Raw genomic sequence first — 22,480 nt, forward strand, 5'->3', positions numbered from 1 at the left:
GAAGAAGAGGAAGAAGAAGAAGAAGAAGAAGAAGAAGAAGAAGAAGAAGAAGAAGAAGAAGAAGAAGAAGAAGAAGAAGAAGAAGAAGAAGAAGAAGAGAAGAGAAAAGAAAAGAAGAAAAGAAAAGAAAAGAAAAGAAAAGAAAAGAAAAGAAAAGAAAAGAAAAGAAAAGACAGATGTGGCAAGTATATGCCTGTAACCCCGCTATTCCAGGACAGAATGGGCACTACTATGAGGTCATAAAGAGATCCCATCTGAAGCAAAAGGGGCAATCATTAGAACCATGCTCCTGGGTTGGAGATTATAGTCAAGTTGGTAGAAAGCTTGTGTATCATGCACAGAGTTCAAGCTTCAATCCCAGCCCCACATACATGAAGCATGGTAGTACATGCTCGAAAGACAACTTGGGAAACGAAGGATCAGAAGTTCATCCTCAGATACACAGCGTGTTCAAGGCCAACCTGGCCTACCTGAGATCATGCCTCAAAACAATAAAATAAGGTCAAGTAGTGGCAGTGCATGCCTTTAATCCCAGCTCTCAGGAGGAGAGGCAGGTAAATCTCTCTGAGTTCCAGTCCAGCCTGGTCTACAGAGTGAGTTCCCGGACAGCCAGGACTACACAGAGAAACCCTGTCTTGGAAAATAAAATAAAGCACCATACACATTCTTAAAAGTTGGGGAAAGTGCGGAGTAAATTATTTAAAATCTAAATTACATTTTAAGGTGGTTATGTTACGTTCAAAAATCCATAGTAAAACAAAGATGATAAAATACTGCGGGCTGCGGGCTCTCCTGGACCTATCGGACCTGCTACAAGAACAAACACCCGTGACTTGGTTTGAATTTTGTTGCGTTTGTCGGTAACCTGAGCACTGCAGCATATTCCTGGCGAAGGCAAGGCAAGCGCCAGCTGAGCTCAAGAAGTCTCGAGTCTGCAGAATTCAGCTGGCTGGCAAGGTCTGACTGAAATCCCACTCACCTCTCCTTGGCATCCAAGAAGGCCTTGGCGAAAGGGTTGTACTTGATTTTGAGAGCTGTTATCTTGCAAAAAAAAACCAAAAAGTGTTAGTGAGACCGTGCAATACAGACAGGGTCCTTGTCTTCCCCGGGAACATCTGTAAAGTCACAATTCCCTCCACATGTCTCGTTGCTCACCCTGCACTGACTAGTGAGTGCACTGTGGCGTGAAAATGGTGAGCAACGTGAGCAGGTGAATGAGGTGGGCACAGCATCAGGAATCGGGAGAGCCCCGCAGGGCTAACAGACTGCTCTCCCTTTTCCGTTCCTCCATTTCATTCTCATCCAAGAATCCCTGAGCCCTGCAATAAACGATTCCCTTTCCTATAACACAGTGAAGAGCGCAGCTCGGGTAATTCCCACTTCCTTTACACAGTTCAATTCAGCACCAAGTCCCTGTTCTCCTGTAACCACTTAACCACCAGGCCATGTAAATACAAAGTCACACTGTACATCATCGAACTCCACTCAGTCAGTGAACAGGACAGAATACTGTGACATACCATTATATGCATCTGTCTGTTGGTACGTAGCTTTTACAATGAGAGGGAAATATTATAAAGAAAAGGGGGAAATGCAAAACTTTACAGTTCCGAGTCTGCATTTTCTCTCACCAGCTCCATCTGCCATAATGATCAGGACAGAGACACAGGGACATACTGAAAGACAGCCAGAGATAGAGGCAGAGCTAGAGAAAGAAATGGAAGCAGAGAGAGAGCATCTTCATTCATCTCCCACCAACTGGTACATAGTGCCCTGAGAATGTCATCTGTACCTGTTTTGTTCATTGCAGTGTTCCTAGCGTCTGTGATAAGAGCCAGCGTGTGTTGATATCCAGCAAATACTTTAAAGAAATATTGAAAAAAAAATTGATGTCTGCAAGAGCCTATGACTCTCTGGGTGGGGGAAAAAAGTATAAAAGTCCACCTCTTTTTAGAAAAGGAGAGGGGTGCAGAGTCAGGAGCGGAGCAGCTGCCCTGGTGTTTCTCTTGGGTAAAGCCTGGAGAGGTTGGGTGGAAGTGAGGGAGCCCCCCCCACCCCCATGCAAAGGAGGTTCTCTCAGCCAGCCCCATACCTTCGCAACAGCCAGGGAAACCTGTCTCCAGGGGATGCTGTTCAAATTCCAGGAGTGGCTAAGTCAGACTGAGGGTCTGTTTGCTAAAGGGGTCACCGTTGCCAGGCAGGTGGTTCAGAGAGAACTGCCTAGTGCCTGTGGCCAGGCAAAGCTTCTGAGACTCTCCCAAATCAGGAATGACAAGAGCCAGTGAGTAGCAAGCAGCAGAGAGGTGGGCGGACAAACAGGGACACTTCCCAGAGACACAAAAGTCACACGGGCTCCCTTCAACCAGACTCCACCCAGAGAGAAGGATCTGCTCCTGCTGGCCCACTGCCAGGCTTCTGCCAAGAGCCTGGGCTACTTTCTAAAACAGAAGCTACGTGCTCTCTACACACTTGCCCCGAACTAGGTCTGCAACATCGTTTCACCTATGGAAACCAAGATGCCAGTTTCCTACCAGATAATTTCCAAGGCCTTTCCTGGGAAACAAAACACTGCAGATTCTAGAAATCGCCCCCCTGTGGAGGCTAAGTTAAAGCAGCCAGAAGTTACTGGGTTTTTAACCTATCAGATTGCCAAGGGGGAAGGGGCTGTTTCTGTGCGGGCTGCCAATGCGATGCCCTTTTAGGGGGACAGACTTGGCATAGTTATCAAGGTCTTCAACACACACGTTCCTCGCATGGAGCAATCCCGACTCTAGGTGTTCATTACACCAGCAAATTATAATACATTACCTAGTGTGCTCACTGCAGAGTGATATATAATAGAAAATGAAACAGCTTAAGTTCTGCTGGGGGCAGAAGGCTATTTAGATCTGGAAGTATCATAAGAAAAAAAAGAGATATGCCTGCCTATAATTTCCTAGAAAGAGATCCACTATAGACTATAGAGTTGTTTAAGGCAGGAAGGAAAGAAACTTCCAAGCTAATGTTTACAAGATGAGCTCATTTATGGAAAGAAATCTCCATACATATCATAGCAAATGGGGAGGGGGCGCTTTAATGACGGTCATTGTAGCTTCCGCAAAGAGTCCATGCACTTCCAAAAGCAAAAAATAAAAGGCATTTTGCCTTTTACTTCTTATTTTTACCTTGCATACTCTGTGCTACCCATCATTGTGTGTGTGTCTTTTTAAATAAACCTATATTATCTTTTATGTTTAAGCTTAATCAAAAAGAATCCGGTGCTGCCCAATTGTTCCTGGTGATTCTCGAGACTAACCGCCCCCTGGAGAACCGGATGGACTCAGAGCGGTTCACCGCGAGGCCAGGCTTGGAATTCTGAAAACTGGCAAGCAGAACAGATAGTCTCATAAAAACCGCAGGAAGACACACGTGTGGACCCCACAGCCTCCAGAACAGAAAGGGGGGCTGCCCGCCACCCTGCCTGTCTACACTCCACTCAGACGGGTCGGCAAAACAAAGACTCCAGTTTTCCGGTATGACTCAGGGTTTTGTAGCACCACAACTGAGTCTTATCGGCTCCAGGAGAGGCTGCTTTTGGAGGGCTGCTATAGTTTGGATCTTGAAGATGTCCCAAAGGCCCATGTGAGAAGGCTTGGCGCCCCTGGGAGTTGGTGGAATGTTGAGGAGATAGGCCTTAGTCAGAGGTCTTCAGATCACTGAGACATGCCCTTGGAAAGAATTTGGGGAGGTCCTCCCCCATACCAGTAATTTAGACCTGTACTGGAGCCTCCAGAACAGTCAAACTAGGTGAGCCTTTCTCTATATTGACTCCTAGACCTGTAGTAGCGACAAAAAGCTTACTAACATATGGGCCTTTGACAGAAATGCATTGGAGCCTCCATGCACACCTCGCTATTAAGCCCTATCACTGATGTGAGCATCAAAAACTCTAAATTCTGTTCAGTCTTGCTTGCAATAAAAAGATTCCCCACCAATTCTGACACATGCTCTTGCATGTATCGATACATGGGTTGAGGTGGGGGGAGGAGATGTGTGCACAGGCATAGACACACACACACACACACACACACACACACACACACACGTGTTCACAGGCAGAGACACAAATGCCCGTTTACCTCCTCATTCTGATAGGCAGTCACAGCAATGAACTGAGTTTCAGGGAATGAGCAGTTCATGACCATTCGATGGGCGCCTCCAACACGGACGATGTGAACCTGAGGTTCATATTTATGCAGAGAATTCAACATTATCTGTTGAATGGGAGAAAATAAAAAGTTTTGAAAAGCAAAGCTAAGCCTGGTGTATCACAGTTGCTCGGCTAGCCAGCACCTTGGGTTCCCCCCTAAGCTCAGCACCCCACCCAGACTAGGGACACACACATGAAATCCTATGTCAGACAAATGGGGAGATGTTTTTCAGACCCTCCCAGCAAGCACTGCACTAATGCTCACATTGGAGTCAGAAGCAGACAGCCCAGGAAAAACTGTTCTTAAGTTTTCCATATCTACCTAAACCCAGGCTCCCATTTTCTTGATTCCTCTACGTTCAGCACGACCATGTACATGTTAATCCATTCAAATATATATTTGTTCTTATATGAAGAATCACAGTAACTTGAAATGTTAACAGTACCTACAGGCTAAGGAGATCTGACACCAGAGGGTTATATAAAATTTACCCTTCATGACTTAAATGAGAGGCTATTGAAAGCCTCGAGCTGTGAGATCTAACAGGGCAGGAACAACTAACCTTCAAATTTCCACTTTAATAAAGAACATTCTGGCTCACCCAAAGCCTGGGATTACACAGCCTCTGCCTCCTAAACTATGAACTCCCATGGTCCCCGCCACTTAGCACAAAGAGAAAGGTTCGAGCACAAACAAAGCCAAATATGAGGGGCTGGGGAGAGGAGCAGGCTGTTTCCCCCCCCTCCAAGTCCCATCTCCCGCGCCCCCAGTCTGCATTTTATAAAGTAACTAACAGTCTAACCCAGGGAGCTCGATTTGCAACCTGCCACAGAAATGGAGGGGGGAAGGCTCCACATCATGTTTACTTTAATTGGAGATTTTAAATAAAAACCTTCTTTATTTAAGGTTTGTTTGGATTATAATTTTTTTCTGAAAAAAAAAACCACAAAGCTGATTCAATATTCTATTGATAATTATCATAATGCCCAAGCAGAAGAAGTAATTATTTCATTTGGGAGCAGCTTTTTATTAAGGTATTTGTCTGTTGCCAACATGCCACTTATACCAAAAAAAAAAAAAAAAAAAAAAAAGAGAGAGAGAAAAACAAAAGCCCTGTACCCACAAATATCTCCCTCCCTGGGCTGGGTAAAAAGCACCACACATAAGACAAAACTGAAAAGAGCCCAATGATTAAGTAAACTAGTGCACTCTCGTTCTCTGAACATCGGGAAGTCCATTAAAAACTGAAGCACCAATTAAGAGCTGTTTATTCCTGTTTACATTTGGACTCCAGGAAATAACCGGCTTTTGTGGGCAAAGAGGCTGGTGAGGACCTCTCTAATTGCCTAAATGCACCCTTGATATTTCTTGATTGGTATGTGGGGAGGCCACGCGTACCTGCCCACCTCCATTGAGCTTGTTGGTCAGCTTCACTTTGCTGAAGGAGATGGGAGCTTTCATCCAGTGAGCCCCGAAGTTGGGGGAGTCGGGGTGAATGTAGACACAGCTGTGGCTAGAGACCTCTGGCTTGCCTGCGGGGACCCATTCACCATTGACGTACTTCCAGCGGTGACTGTCGGTCGGGACGAAGTCCAATAGGAGAGAGTACATAGCATTGGGGTCCAGACCTGTGACACTAATCTTCAGGACAGGGAACATCCGTCTGAAAGAAGTCAGAAACAGCCGAGTAGGGATCTGAGAGAACCCCTCCCCCTCCTGGCCCCAGAGGCCCCTCACCTCTGAGGAGACCTTCCATGAAACGCTCTGGAAGGGAGGCTACATAGACAGCAGCCGAGAGCACTGTTTTACCAGAGCCTCCTTTTAGGAACACGTTTGCCACTGAGGTTTGACTATAAAGCACTGCTCTGAGTGTTAAAATCTGCAGACCACCAGTCTGGTCATTTCATACAGAAGGACACACAGACAAGTATGTCCTCAGATGCCGCTTTCTCCCTAGAATCCTAATGCCACAGACCTGTTTTCCCCAGACTCACATAGAACCCTGGTTTTGAGTAAAGGTGATGTAGTGTGTAGGTGGCTGTGTGGAAAAGCCAGAGGAAATGGAATTCCAGCTGAACGTTAGAGTTCCTTTCCTGCAGCCTTCCCAGGGTCTCCCTGTACTCGTGCACAGGCTAGACAGGGATGGGCGATGTCAATATGGATTGACTGATCCTTCTTCCGCCCTTTAGTAAACTGCCACTCTTTGCATCTACCTAAACATCTAGCTTCTGAGCCTATTGATTGTGGAGCGCCCACAAAGAGAAACCACATAGCAGCCATCACTCAGTCCCCGGTTCTTCTAGACTTCCTGTTTCCAGAAGAAAGATCAGAGGGAGGTGGTTCCTGCCAGCCAGGGGCAGGGTTAATAAGGCATGTGCTTATAATATCCAAAGAGTCCCAAGGTGAGACTCTAGAACGGCAGCAGGGCTGGCCAGGTGAAGGCCATAAGTCTAAGGGCAGATGGCTAGTACTTGGTGCACTCACTAGGTATCGTAATCAACACTTCCAGGAATCAGCTCACTGAGTTCCTGCAACTTTATAAAACTGCCCTGCTGAAACATGAGCTTCAATAAATGAGACTAACGACATGCATCAAATAAAATGTCTAGGGAGAAAACCCATCAGATATTGTGCTCCCCTCCCACATTCCTAGCTGAGAATCGAGAGCCCCGCCTCACTCCCCTCTGAGATGACTTCCCTTTCAGGTCACCAGGAAGGCTGGTGATATAAACATCTTCCTTGTTCCCATTTCTTTTGCCTTTTTCCTTCATAGAAGCAGTAGAAAAGGGTTTTTCTCTTGATATCAGATTGAATTATTCCTCTTCTGTGAATTTTAATGTTTTCAATTATTTTGATAGTATTGTCCCAGTGTAGAGTTACTGAATACAAAAGTGTCATGTTCAAAGAAAGATGAATGTGGATGTTAGATAAATGACATAGAGACCCATGAAGTTGTTCTAACAGCTGGGAAGGTTTCTTATTAATAGGAGGCGTGGCTGCAAATGGTCTCTGTCTTCTTACCCCAAGCTTCACCTAAAGCGATATGTTTGGGGTTTATTTTTGTTTTCTTCTACTTCATTTTACATTATAAACACACACACAAGAATGAGTGTGGTCACTCATTATTAGTAGCAGTGGTAAAGTAAAGGGAACAGTCACATTTGGGAGGCAGAGGCAGGTAGAAGAGTTCAAGACTAATCTGGTCTACACAGTAAGTTCCAGGCCAGCCAAGGCAACATAAGAAGACCCACTCTTATAGATAGATAGATAGATAGATAGATAGATAGATAGATAGATAGATAGATAGATAGATAGATAGATAGACGGACGGACGGACGGACGGACGGACGGACGGACAGACAGACAGACAGACAGACAGACAGATAGATAGATAGATAGATAGATAGATAGATAGATAGATAGATAGACAGATGGACAGATAGACGGACAAACAGACAGATAATAGTACAAGCATGACACATATAATTGTCATTTTTGCAAACTGAAGTACCTTGACAAATATAGCATCGCTAGCATGTCATTGTAAGTAAGAGAAAAACCTGCAAAGAATATCTGTTCCCCAGACACACAGGACAGAACGATGCAACTGCTCAAGACGTCAATGTGACATCAGGTCTACGGGTGGCATCAAACACAGGAAGTCTTTGTATAGTTCTCACCATTAACAAGATAATTTAATGTGAGGTCAGTATCCAGTGATAATAGTTACCATATGCACCCAGGGGTTAGAGTAAGTTACACCTCATTTAAGTCTTCCTTCACCACAAGGAGATGCTTCTATGCCCCTATTTTAGTACAAAGGCCCAAGGGTACTAACAAGCCTATCAGCCAAGAGACTGGAAGAAAAAGCTGTATCTGCTGGGCCAACGAGAAGAAGGAAACGCCCCAGTAGGCGTGTCCGTATATAGGGCTCTGCTCCTAGTCTCGAAGCTCTGTTGTGTGAAGAAGAAGCCCATAATGGTATTTCCTCCTTCTTTCTAAAGTCAGAGATAAGCTTGATACTGTACAGAAACCACGACTGCACAGGTATCACTCAGCATCACTAGCCATCCTAAGAGCAGACAAGTAAGATGCCACTTCGTGCCTTCAAGGACAGCTACAGTTGAAAAGCAAGACAACAGAACATGGTGGTGAGGATGGCGAGAGACTAGAGCTCCTCTCAGCACTGTGGAGGGATTCACTTTGAAAAATGGTCTGTCTGACTAAATATGGAGTTGCGAGTTAGTCTGGAGTTCCACTCCTCGCTTGTATGTAGGCAGGAAAGATGAAAACACACGACTGCAGACATGTCATAGCAACATTTTTACAAAAGCAGATCCACTGAATAATGAGTAGATGCAAAATACGCTGCATCCACTTGATAGGGTTTTATTTGGTCACAACAGTACTGCTGTGTGCTACAGTATACAGGAACTTTGAAAACCCTGTGCTACATGACAACATTTTTCACAAAGTGTCACATGTCCAGAATAGCTAAATCTACAGAGGCAGAAAGTAGACGAGTGGGCTGGTGATGGCTAAAAGATATGAGGTTCTTTGGTGGGGGAAGACAATGAAAATGTCCTAAAAGTGAATTGTGGAGAGGGATTCTCAATTCTGTGAATATGCTAAGCCTACTGAACTGTGTGCCTTATGTGCATGAGTAATATGCTATATGAACCATATCACACAGTAATGTTAATTAAAATCAAGAGGCATGGAAGGAGGTCCTATATGAAAAATGATCAAATGATCAACTGTTTTATACACTTTAGTGTTCCATTTGCCAAGAACTTTATAACTGTTCTTAGTTTTGAAATGGACATGTGAATTTTAATCACTATTATGGCAATGAGGAATGAATAAATCTTAGAACTGGATGAGACCTCTCTCTTAACTGAGCTAACCTCCTTCCATCTCATCTCCCCTGTTCCCTTCTTTGTCAATGACCTTTGACACATCATCCAGACACCCATGGTTATCACTCAGGGCAAGGCTTTGCTATCAGGGATGAAATCCACATCTATCCAAAGTGATTATTTTTCCCCCTTCCACTTTCCCCCAAAGCTTGACTAAGCAGAGAGGGTTGAGAGTCTTTGGGGAGTTTAAAAGCCTATGGTGAATCAGCGTCTAACTCACAGACTGCCAGCACTTAGTTCATCTTTGAAAGAGAGTCTCTTCAAAGGGGGTTAGGGGTTGTGGAGAGGGGAGAAAGAGGAACCGTGACAAAGTGAGCGGTGTGTCCCTAAACACCATAACGGATGGGTCATGGGTATTGGGTTTTACCTGCAAACCTGGCTTTGGTTTCACTGTGAAGCTGCCTATCCGGTTTTTACTTCGCCGACAGGAATCTTGGGAGATAGCCTTGCTGAAAGAGGCTAGGAGAAGAGAGGGCTTCAGAGAGGGGAGAGATGAGGCAGGCTTTGTAAGGGGGGGTAGAACAGGCAGTCCAAGGCAACATTCAGGTCTTGCTCAAAAAACACCTTCCTCACTCTGCTCACCAAACAGTAACTGTCATCGGATGCTCACTAGAGCTGTCGGGATTGAAGTGTGTGTGTGTGTGTGTGTGTGTGTGTGTGTGTACATGTGTGTGTTCATGTGCATGTATGTTGTATGATTATGAAACACATGGCCCATGAATGTCAATACATGAAAGTAAGCAGGCATGTGCTCAGCTGCAGCTGTGACTTCCATAGAAATCAGAGGTAAAGAGAACAGTAGCATCAGGTTAGAAGCAGATTATGTAGATGGCTGTGATATAATTTGTAATTAATTGTAAACAGTAGAGAAAGGAGTTCCCGGGCTACCCAGACATGAGGATGAACCTGCCTGAGGGGCAACCTTCGATTCTTCCTCCTTTGTGCTGCCATGGGAGCAAGGCAGAAAGAGGAGAGAAGGGAGCCATTCAAGTACAAGTGTTCAGGGCTCGGCTCACTGATCTAAGCGAACGAACGTTCTGGAAACTCCACACGTTGGTAATGCACAGAGCCAGGCTGTAAAGCAGCTTCCCCTGGAGAAGGACAGTGACCCACCTGCTGGGGAGGCTGCGAGGAACCAGAGAAGAAATGTGTAAGAAGGAGACATGGGGAAGAGATGATGGGGGGAGGAAGGAAGAGGGGCGTGAGGAAAAGATAAAGCTGGAAAGGTGTGGTCTGTGAGAAGGAAAGAAAGTCAGTCTTAATCTGAAAACCCAAGGAGAGTAAAAGCAGGTCCTGAGCAGCTCCATCAATGTCACACACAAACTCTCTCTCTCTCTCTCTCTCTCTCTCTCTCACACACACACACACACACACACACACACACACACTGAAGCCCCTCCTCCTCTAAAGCATAAAGCACACTGCCCAACGCCTAGGAAAAGCTTGATCCAAAAAGCTCAGCAGAGGTAAGGTAGTTTAAGAAAAAGATTTCATTCACAGCAGAGAACTACATTAGCCACAAGTACACTGTTTACACACACACACACACACACACACACACACACACACATACACACACAAATTCACATAATTAATAGGAATGATGTTAAGCACAAATAACTTTAAACTTTAAATACTGAAAGAAATTTTGCTGAGGTTTAAAAAAAAAAGGTTAAGAGACAGTCTTTTCAAGTGGCAAAGGTCCATTCTGCTATAATTTACTATCAGCTTGGATTATGTAAAGCCTCCGAAGACCCTATTGCCTTTATCAAAATACTTGAACCATATCTTCCTCTATTGTTTGTACTTATTAAGATCATCGTACAGGGCCAAACAATGGAATGTAACTAGTGGTGTGGTGACCCAGTAACCCAGCACACACAGTGTGCTCCCCACACTACAGCTGCGAGTCACAAGTGCATCTGCACTCATCTTTGGAAGGGACTGAATCTGCTTGAGAATTCATTCGGGGTAGGCCTTTGAAATTAAAAATATTTTATATCAAGAAAAGAAACATGTGAAATTACATTTTCAAATATTCAAAGCCATAAATGTATAGTACACACATGGGAGTCTGTGTGGAAAGAAAAAGAATGTCACTTTTATACAAGGTTGGTAGCTTCGCTACTGCAATTGCAGTGTATAAAATGTACATGTTTACCATATAACTTTATCTCACAGCAGTTTATTGTCATGCAACAACTCTCAGGTTCATAATCCTCCCAGCTGTACAAGGGACAGCTCACTTTCGTTGCTGTGTTTTACTCAGAATTAGAAGGCTAAGACACTAGGAATTGAAGGCTTTTTCTCAATGACAAAAGCCTGCCTGAGGTTCAGCTAATTTCAACTTTTCTCTATAAGCAAAATTTCTCTCGAGGTATCAGAAAAAGAGTCCGGGCTCAACTAACTCTACTGAAAATGTCCTTCAGGTACTTTGTGTCTCTAAGTACCCAAAGATGTGTGTGTGTGTGAGCACACAGTGAGTCTCTTCCAAAACATTTGCATCTCCTCTGCTAAGCACAAGCTTTAATGTTCCCTCAAAGGCCCCTTAACAGGCCAAGCTCCACAGGATCTGAGAAATACCAGCAGGGAGTGGTATCTGCAATTCCCACTCTTTGCAGGGAGAAGAAAACTTCTCTTTCCTAAAACTGAACATTAGGGCTTCATTCCCTGTTGATACACCAGCTTTCCTATGTGAAACACACAATCGAAACTCATTCTCCCTCAACACACACAAGGAAGCAGGCAGAGATAGGCCATGTGACCCTTTCGATCCCAGTCTTCAACTCCTCAAAAATCATCTGACGGACAGGTCTGCTGTGCTTCAGAACAAACTATCCAGTCTCCAAATAAAATCGCCTTTCACATTATCTGGACAGGACTGAACACAGGTCTACTCCAGGGGACACAGTCAGTCAAAAATTAATACCAGTTTCTGACAGTTGAGTCCACTTCCCCAGTGCATGGGGCATGCTCCCCTGCAAAATAATTCCCCATATAATACAGGTGGCCTTCATCTTCCACTGCTCTGATCATCTCAAAGAAATTAAGTTGGCAGAGTGACGGCCAGCCGAGACTGTCTTTAAGATGTTCAGAGCTTGCTGCCTCTGAACCAAGAGTGGTAGCCTGTTCACTACTAAAGGTGCCTTACCTTCCTCGCCAAGTGAAGGCCAGCACAAGTGGGCTGCAGTCAAACTCACCTGCCGTTCTTGGTCACAATCATTTCATTAGTGACTTCCTTGAATCTCTGCCAGAGGGGAGCATCCTCCAGGATGATCTGAAGTTGCTTCTCTGTAGGGTCTCCCTTCTCCCTTCCTGCCTGAAGCTCACTTTCCACCACATTAAGCAGGCGAGACACAGTGCCTTCGCCAGCCTTCTGTGTGGCCAGTTCGCTCATGGCCATAGACCCTCTCAAACTTCGCTGAGAGCCGTTCCCACTTTCTTTACCTCCGGCTCCTTCCTTCCCTCACTTGCTGGCTTTTCAACCCCAGCTGGTCAGTGTCTGGGAGTAGAATAAGATGCCTTGGCTCTTGCTTAAGCTTCCAGTGTGACACCCCTGAAAGTCTCCAAATGATACCACCAACCTGTTAAGCTTCAGTTGGGGAGCAGGGAGGAGAGGGTGGGGAGAGGTGGAGAAGAAAAAGCGCTCTCTTAATTACTCACTGGATCAGGTGGGAGTCAGCCTGGCTTTCCCATTGGCTGCCCTGCCTACAGTAGACGTTTAAGAAGAGTACTCCATCCAAATTATCAGGCTTTTATCTTGTTGTACCTGAAGAGGTCTAATCGGTGTATTGAGGACCGTTTTCCCGTTAATTAAAATTATTCCAGGCCTGGACTGCAACAATCAGTCAAATCATGTCTGCATATAAATTGTGGCATGTGCCACCTATAGAAAAGGAGGTGCTGGCAGGGGAGCCACAAACTTGCCGTCTGAGCAAGCTGTCCTGACAGGGTAGTCAGCTGAACTCCCTCTACCCTGATCTAGCAACTTGGACAGACACAGAAGCCCTGCAGACAAGAGCCATCTCTGCTGAGGGTGAAGGGCTCTGTGCCAAGATACAAGACCTGAGAATAAAGGAAGTTTCTCTGCATGCTACACCCAAGAAACTGAAGTCAGGGGGAAAAGACCTCTTTGCCCTAGGGGGCTCCTCTGACATCTCCCCACTGACTGTACCCACCCACATTCATACCCTATTTACCTCAAAGGTCCTTTTCATTTTCAGCAAACAGGAGAGCTTTGAACTTTGATCTTCCTCCCTAGAATCCAGATCCCTCGTTTCTCTTATCTCCGGTCCTAGTGAAAGGAAGGGGAAAAGTAATTTGGACCAAATTATTCTAAGAAAAACTCTGCGCCTCCTGGGTGAGAATCCACTTTTTACACATCATTGGACTGGGTGATGCTAACCGTTGGTCCAAAAAGGCTTCCGATTCTCTTTTGGGACAGCCATGGCCAATGCTGTCCTTCCGGAGCAAGTCCCCCTATTTCCTGAGGATGTAATTAGTAGAAACATTTCCTTTTCCTAAAGACACAGCCCAGGGGAGGTAGAAACCATGAAGGAGACCATCAAGTCAGCTGGAACACCCCAACCCTAGGAGAGCCTAGGGTGCTGGTTTATCTTGTTATAAAATAAAACAAGAATGTCAGAGCAGTGGGAAAATAAAAGCAGAAAGCTTAGGGGGAAAGTCTGAATGTATAGGATGCCAAACACAAATTGAGTACCTACTAAGCACTCCACAGAAGTGATAGAAGAGAAGTGGCTTCTGAAGTCACCTTTGTCAATTTTTGGCCTACTGGAGTCCTGTTCAACGCCCCGGCCCCCAGCCGCCCTTTTTTGTGCCTAAAAGTCGAAGCATAGCCCCCCCCCCCGTTTTCTCCCCTGTCTGAACCAGAGTCTTGATCCATTTGAATCTAGTTTTGTTCCGGTGACAGATAAGGGTCTACTTTCCATTCTTTTGTATACTATCCAGCACCTTATGTTGACGATGCTGTCTTTCCTCCAGTGTATATTGTTAGCTTCTTTGTTAAAAATCAGGTAGTTATAGGGATGTGGATTTATATGTAGGTACTCAGTTCTATTTCATTGATCAATGTGTGTCTATTTTTATGCTGATACCATGCTGGGTTTTAATTAATATATATAGTATACCTTGAAGTCTGTGGTGATGATACATTGCAACTTCAAGGGACTGCATTGCCTCTGCAGTTTGCTTTTATAGGGTAGCTTTTTCACAAAATTAATCCTACTGTTCTACGGAGTATGGAATGTCTTTCCTTCTTCTGTTTTTTTTCTTCAATGTCTTCCTTCAGTGTCTTGAAGTCTTCAATGTACAAGTCTTTATGTTCCTTGCTTACATTTATTCTGAGATGATTTGGGGTCCATTGTAAACAAAATTGTTTTCCTAATTTTTTTTCTCAGTGTAGTTCCATTGGTATATAAGAAAGTCACTAGGGAAAAAAAAAAAAGAAAGAAAGAAAGTCACTAGGATTTAATGTGTTAATTTTGTATCCTACTATCTTGCTGAATGTGTGCATCAGCTGTAGGAGCTTCCTGATGGCATCTTTATGCTCTTTTATGTATAGAATCATATCATTTGGAAAGAAGGATACTCTGACTTCATTCTTTCCTTTTTACCTTTATCTCTTCTATCTGTCTTATTGCTCAGAGTTCAAGACTATATGGAGTGGAAAGAGAACGAGTAGAGGTCCTTATCTCGTTCCTGATTTTGGTGAAAATGTTTTGAGTTTTCCTGTTTAGCATAATGCTGGCCGTGGGCTTGCAGGATATCACTTTTATTATGTTGAGATATGGCCCCTGCATTTCTAGATTCCTCAGGAATTTTATCATAACGAGATGTTGGTATAACTGATAAGTGGATGTCTTCCAATGTGGCATGTATGTGCAGTGAAACACCCTTCTGCCATAAAAAGAATAAAAGCCTGTAATTCACAACAAAACAGGTGGAACTGGATACTCCATTAAATGAAACAAGTCACGAATACCCTCACCCTCATTGATAATCATGTTCCTCTTGGTGGGGACGGTTCTTCAAGCCTGGGCTCTTTCTAGAATTCAAAGTTACTCAAAACGAATCCTTTCTCAAAACAAATAAACAAAAGTAAAAGACAATGAAATAAAACTGGAGCCGATTGCTTTACTTCACTAAGATGCACCATTACCTTGATGGAGAATTGGAAGTTGAGTTGGTGATAGATATATGGAATGCTGTGGGGTTTTATTTTATTTTATTTTATTTTATTTTATTTTATTTTATTTTATTGTGTTGTTGCTGTTGCTCTCTTACACTTTGCTACAAATGTAGAGCTTAAAACAGCATCCGTTGTTATCTCACAGTTTCTATGGGTCTAAAGTCCATATTGCTGGGTTGGTTCCTGCCCCAGGGTTCACATGGTACAGTTAAGGCATATGTATCACCTTAACTGAGAGTGGGCTTTGAGCTTTCAAAGGCCCACACCATTCCCAGTTAGCTCTTTCTGCCTCCTACTTTCAGGTAAGGATGTAAGCTCTCAGCTACCGCTCCAGCACCCTGCCTGCCTGTTGCTATGCTGCACCTTGCCATGATGGCCATGGTCTCTGACCCTTTGGAATCAGAAGCCACAAATTAAACACTTTCTTTTATAAACAAAGACAGACAGACAGACAGACAGACAGACAGACAGATAGAGATAGATAGATAGATAGATAGATAGATAGATAGATAGATAGATAGATAGATAGATAGATAGACAGACAGATGTGTCAAATCAGGGTAAGGTGTTGCTCTTCTGCCTAATGACTTGACTTCTGTCTCACAGGCCCAGCAGGGCTCATTGTCATGGGAGGGTGGGGGTGAGGGGATGCCCCGTTAATTAAAGTGTTCAGTGTAGCTGACACCTGATAGTACTGCCATGTCCTAAGGCACATAGTGGCCCATGTGTCCAACTTAAAGGACAGAAATTAAAAGGAACACAACCTGAGCTCACAAGCTTGAGCCCCACTGAACTGTGCTGTTCCCCAGACACACATCAGGCAGAATCCACGTCTGCACATTCAGTCCCTGCAGAAACCTAACACCTCCTTCTCCCTCAGCCAGCGCCACCAGGAAATTAACACCCACCCAGGTACATGGACGGAATTAAACTGAACAAAAAGACAGCTGTTCTTGCCTCTCCCTTTAATCACTGACACACAGCCCCAGGGATTACTAGCTTTGGGGTGATTTGGGGGAGGATTACCCTTTCATTAGTGTCTGGGGTCAGTTCCAACACAATGTCATGGGAGCCTTTTAAGATAACCTCCCAGACCAATAACGCATCCTTTCCATGTCTGAAAGGTTAAATTTTGCAAGTGGCCAGCAAACTTAACTATTCATCAGATTCCTGGATGCCTTTTAGTTTTCAGCAGAAACATTACACAACATTTTATTTCTGCACTGAGTTTCCAAGTGTCTATGAGAACAGCATTCGAAATCTCCATGGTAATCTCCAGTAATGACAAGAAGGATTGGGAACGAGACAGATGGCTCAGAAGGTGAGGGCACTTGTTCTTCCGGCCGACCCATGTTCGGTTCCCAGCACTCACATAGAAGCTCACGAACATCTGTAAATCCAGATCCAGGGGATCTAGCGCCCTCTTCTGGCTTCTGTGGACACTTCGCAAATATGATGCACATACACATACTCTTACACATAAAACAAATTCTTAAAAGAAGGAATAAATTCAACTGATCTTCTAGGTGAAAAAGTTAAGAGAACTTTGACTCCCCTACAGTTGTTATCAAACACCCACCATACTTTTGAAGAGCTAACCAGAGAATATACACATACTAAGAAACAAGTAGAGGCTAGGCATGATGGGAGAAAGAAAAGAGGCTAGGCTGGGAGAAAGAAAGCTACATGCTCTTAGTGGGGCATCAAAAGATACTCCAATCTTATATACAGAAAAACAAACTGTCTGCAGGCTGCTTGTGCATTCAGACTCCTTTACACATTTATACTTTCATTTATTCAGCCAATAGTTCAAGTGTCTTCTCTGTGTTAGGTGGTATACTAAAGAAATGAATGAATGGAGTTTTTGTTTTGTTTTGTTTTGTTTTGTTTAAGGACAATCTGCCACCAGCAAGACTTGTACTACAGGAAATAATACGGCATGTTCTTCAGTCAAACGGAAAATTACCTCTGATGGAACATCAGAGGATCGAAAGTAGAGAACAATGGAGAAGTGCATTCACTGTGCTGAGCGACATCAGTCCTGAGTAGGTTTAAGTACACACTGAATGAAAATACTTGAAAACAATGGCATAGAAGCTGGAAGAGGTAACGGAGTCAAAGTAAAATGGAACCTGCCAAATGTCTGAGAAGAAAGGACTAGTGAGCCTGGATGTGTTAAAGAAGTACACAATGCTATCTAGGGTAATCAGTACAGAATGTGCCAATACTACATGGTTTTCATCGCTATTGGAATGGGGGTGGAGGGCAGGCATGCCTTTAACCTCAGCACTCAGAAGGCAAAGGCAGGAGGATTTCTATGAGTTCAAGGTCAGACTGGTCTACAGAGTAAGTTCCAGAACAGCCAGGACTACACATAAAACTCTGTCTCAAAAAAAAAAAAAAAAAAAAGAGGTGGAACTTAAGTTTGAAAATAACCAAAAATAAAACAGCGCAGGAGATATGAAGACAATGTAGACAGATATGTGAATGAAAAGACTGGCAGAATAGCAGAGCTTGGAAATGCAGGTTAGGACAATTTTACTACAGTTTACTAACCCAAAACACTCAAACTCTACACTGATATTTAAAATTTTAGTTGCATCATCCATGAATATATTTTGCAAATAGGAATAGCATAGGAACCAGGTGGGCTGGAGAGATGACTCAGCGGTTAAGAGTTCTCTCTGTTCTTCCAAAGGTCCTGAGTTCAATTCCCAGCAACCACATGTTGGCTCCTAACCATCTGTAATGGGATCCGATGCCCTCTTCTGGTGTATCTGAAGACAGCTACAGTGTACTCATAGACATACAATAAATAAATAAAATATTTTTTTAAAAGAAGAATAAAAAGTGAACCAGGAAGCAGCAGCACTACCAAGCTAAGCAACTAGAGAAACTGCAATTATTAAAAAAATAAAATAGAATAAGACAATGTTCAACTAAAAACCACAAAAGAAGTCAGGTGTGGTGGGCCAGGTCTCTGGTCCCAGGACTCCAGAGGTAGATCAGGAACTAGAATGCTGAAGAATGTTCATTCTATTCCTAGTTTGTTTTGGGTTTTTTTTTTGGGGGGGGGGGGGAGGTCTAATGATAAGATGTTGAACCTTGTCAAAGGCCCTTTCTGCATTGGGTAAGATGATCAAGCAACCCCTCCCCTTCAGTCTACTTATACAACGATCTGTATACATTGAAATAAACTCGCATCCTTAGAATGAAAGTAGCTTTGTCATTTGTGTGATGGTTTTAATGTGTTCTAGAATTCAATGTGCAAAGCATTTATTGAGAAATGTGCATCTATGTCTATAAGAAAATTTGTTTTCCTCTTCGTTGTGTTCTTACCTAGCTTTGGTCTCAGGATGATATCGTCTGTGTAGAATGAGTTTAGGACGGTCCCTTCATACAGTGGTTTGTCAAGTGTTGAGGTCACTCTTGTCTAAGTACAGCAGATTTCGACAGTGAGCCTATTTGGTCTGAGGACTTTTCTTTGTGGGTAGACTTCTTCTTATTGCTTCAGTCTCATTGCCTGTTATGAATTTTTTACAGTGTCTTCTTGACTTACTTTAGTAGGTCATGTGTATCTCAGAATATATTCATTTCTCTATATTTTCCAGGTTTGTTTTTAAATGTTCTTAGTACTAAGTGATCATACTTCCATGGAATATGTTGCTCTCTTCCTTTATATCTCTAATTTTATTGGCTTGGCCTATCTATCTCTCTCTCTCTATCTCCCCCTCCCTCTCTCATGTGTTTGGCTAAGGGTTTGTCAACCCTGTTTATTTTTTTCAAAACCCAACTCTTTGCTAGTTTGATTCTATATATTGTTTTTCTTCCATTTCATTACTTCTGTCCTGATTTTTATTATTTCTTGCCATCAACTGTTTTTTTGAGTTTGAGTTGACCTTTTGTCTACCTGAGCTCTTTCTGGATTTTTAATGTAAACACGTATAGCCATGAACTTTCCTCTTAGAACTGTCTTAGCTGTATTCCCAAGATTCTGGCAAGTTGTCCTTTCATTTTTCCTTTGATTCTAGGAATTTAACTTCCCTCCATGATTTCTTCAATGCTTCACTGGTCACTCAGGAAATTATCGCTTACTCTCTATTTGTATGGTTCCTCTTACCGTTGATTTGTAGTCTTATTCTTCTGATATAAATTATCTTGATTATCTTATGTCTTATGATTTGCTGCATGTCCTAGAATATGCTGCTTTAGGGCTGCTGAGAAGAATGTGTGTTTTATCTACTGTTTGGCTTATTCTAGAGTATTAAATGGATTGTTAAAATCCATTTAACTTATGTTTAACTCTGAGGTTTCTTAGATTTTTGGTTTGGATGATCTATCAATCTGTATAGTGCTGGGATTAAAGGCATACGCCACCACTGCCCGGCTGGATGTCATTTTTTGACCATGTTAATCAATCGGCCTGTATTTCTTGGTTGAAAGCTGAAGCCATTTACATTTAAGGTAAGCTTTACTAATTTCTGCATTTTTTTAAAAATTTTCCAAAATTATTTACTTAATCAAATCGGACAAGGAAGTACATAGGAGGTAAAGAATCCTCAGAGCAGGCAAGAGTCAGAAATATATCTGTTCCAACTATCAGGAGTCCCACAAAACCACGGAGCTAACATCCATGGCACCAATGTAAAAGACCTGTACAACAGCATGCAGCCGAGTGCTCACCACTTCAGTCAGTGTGAGCCCGTATGAGCCCCGCTTCATTAAGTCAGTGGCCATGTTTCCTGGTGTCCTCTATTCCCTTTGACAGCCTTTCCTCCCCTTCTTCCTCAGTTCTGAATCTCTGAAGGGAAGGGCCTGATGGAGGTCGCCAATTTAAATACCTTCTTGACATACTATCTGCCTGTGGATCTCTGCATCGGCCACCATGTACTGGAGGAGGAGCCTCTCTGACGACTGACAAGGCACCATTTAGGAATCCTTTTTTTCTTTTCTTTNCNCCCCCCCCCCCGGCCCCCCATTGTGCTTGGTTCAACCCTGGGTCTCTGAATTTCTAAATTCATTAGACTAAGAGACTTCTATTTAAATACATTTGCTTTCTTTTTTATTGGATATTTTATGTACATTTCAAATGTTATCCCCTTTCCCGGTTTCCCCAATCCCTCCCCCCTGCTTAATTTCTGTAACTTTATTGAATGTTTTTCTGCTTGGATTGTTCCTTCTTTACCTTTTTCTCTATAGGCACCTTTCCTAGTTTATTGTGTTGGACATGACAGACTCCTTGATGGCTCTCCTTTACCAGTTCCTCTCATGACATTTCTTTCCTGTGCTCTCATGATAGAGACTTCCTTCCTCTCTGTGTACAGCATTTCTATAATTTGGCTCTGCAGTGCATTGGTGTGACCATGAACTGCCTTAGACTAGACTTGTCTTGAAATGTTCTATTTCTCCATCACTTAAAAAAGGTGTGATAGTGACTTCTCCGTTGCAATGATAAAACACCATGACCAAGAGCAATTAAACAAGTTTATTTTGGCTTATGATCTGAAAAGGCTGGATGTCTATCATAGCTGGAAAGGCCTGGCAGGGGGGACAGGAAGCTGGCCAGTCACAAAACCTCCCTTCGAATACCAGAAACGGGGAGAACAGGAAGTGTGGCACGGTTATACACCCTCCAAGCCTTCCCCAGTAATATACGTCTGCCGGCCAGTTTCTACCTCATACATTTTAAAAGTTCTGTAACCTTCCCAAACAGTACCCCAAAGTCAGTCTTCAAATACAGGAGCCTGCGGGACACTTCTTACTCAAGTGACCTCAGCTATAGCAGTCTTGGTCACCTACTTTCTAGGCTTAAAACGTATGTTTTCCTGGCTTTTGCAGTTGCTGGCAAGGACTCTGCTATGATTCTTTGCCTTTGTGGATGGGTTGGTGTTTCCCCTACAGAGTTTTGTATTTCTTTGTTTTGTGTTTTTATTATCTGGACTATTGTGAAGAAGTTTCCCCTGTAAAGTTTATGGGTTTTCTTTTTTTAATGTCTCTTATGTCTGGAAGTCTATTTCTCTAGATTTGGAGAGGTTCTGCTGTAACTTCATTGAATAGACCCTCCACACTTGCCGCACTTTGGCTTCTTCCATCCTATAGATTCTTAGGTTTGGCATCTTGATTTTATCAAGCTATGGGACACCATAGCCATGCCTGTTTTTTCTCTTTATTGATGTCTAGATGAAGTATTTCCTCAATCTTGGGCTCCATTGCCAACTTTCATTTTCTGCTTGGTTCAACCGGTGGCATTTCCAGCTTTGGTTTGTTTGTGGAGTTTTTCGTTTCTAACATTTTCGGCTTCGGCTTCTGTTCTTCAGAATTTCCATGTCCTGCCTAGCTCTGCCCCGCACTGCTCTTTCCCATGCCTCTGATCCCTTCGTCTGTTCGGCTGACCTTTTTCTGCACACTTGTTCCCGTCTCTGCAGGACCCGGCCGTAATCTCTCCTTGTCTTCTGAGTAGTTCGTTTCCACTAGCAACCTTACGAATCTTACCTGGCATCTTACCCATTTAAGCATCTTAGGATTCAACAGATGAAATGTTGTCATCTTCTGAAGAGCCATACCGTCATGTATGTTGGTTACCTTTAGCACTGCTGGGACAGAACTCCTGACAAGAAGCAACTGACTTACAGAATGGCTTATCTGGCCGTCAGTCTGAGGGGATGGGCAATCATGGCAGTGGGAGCATGAAGTCACTGTCCCACTGTATTCTGTGTCAGAGAGGCACAAATGCTGGTGGTCCTTAGACCAATGTTAAACTCTATAGCATCTGTGTGTGTATGTGGGGGAAGGGGCCGGGTAGGAGGTTAAACAAAACCACAATGTGTACTGTACACTAAGACATCATCTTAACAGTTGTTTGGTTCAGTGAGCCCCAGAGAAACAGACGTGAGTAAGAGACAACACTACATTTGTTAAGGATCATAATGCTATCATTTATTGGAGAAAAGAGAGGGGAGGAAACAGCTGTGCAGGGGAGAGGCAGCTCTCTCCAGCAACATTCTTTCTCTTTGAAGTGAGGAAAAAGAAACCATACGAACCAGATCCTCAAGACAGAAAAGGCAGTACTCAAGAATATGTTTTTGTATATAAAAATTCAGTTATACAATCAGTAGTGTTCAAAATCACCTATACCTACACAATTATAAAAAAATTTTTTTTAA

The 22,480-nt window shown here is 43.4% G+C and overlaps 1 protein-coding gene across 1 annotated transcript in view; it reads right to left on the reverse strand.

The window, feature by feature from the left end:
• Tbx19 (T-box transcription factor 19) overlaps positions 1-12,720 on the reverse strand; it is an 18,774-nt gene extending 6,054 nt beyond the window's left edge. Inside the window, exons 1-4 of the mRNA XM_021199275.2 lie at positions 12,310-12,720; positions 5,589-5,853; positions 4,119-4,253; positions 980-1,041 (exon numbers count right to left, since the gene is read on the reverse strand). Coding sequence (XP_021054934.1) covers positions 980-1,041; positions 4,119-4,253; positions 5,589-5,853; positions 12,310-12,512 — 665 coding nt within the window. The 5' untranslated portion in view covers positions 12,513-12,720. The remainder of the gene's footprint in view (positions 1-979; positions 1,042-4,118; positions 4,254-5,588; positions 5,854-12,309) is intronic.
• Between the last annotated feature and the right edge of the window lie 9,760 nt (positions 12,721-22,480).

Source organism: Mus pahari, chromosome 5, assembly GCF_900095145.1.
Source record: "Mus pahari chromosome 5, PAHARI_EIJ_v1.1, whole genome shotgun sequence".
Classification (NCBI taxonomy): Eukaryota; Metazoa; Chordata; class Mammalia; order Rodentia; family Muridae; genus Mus; species Mus pahari.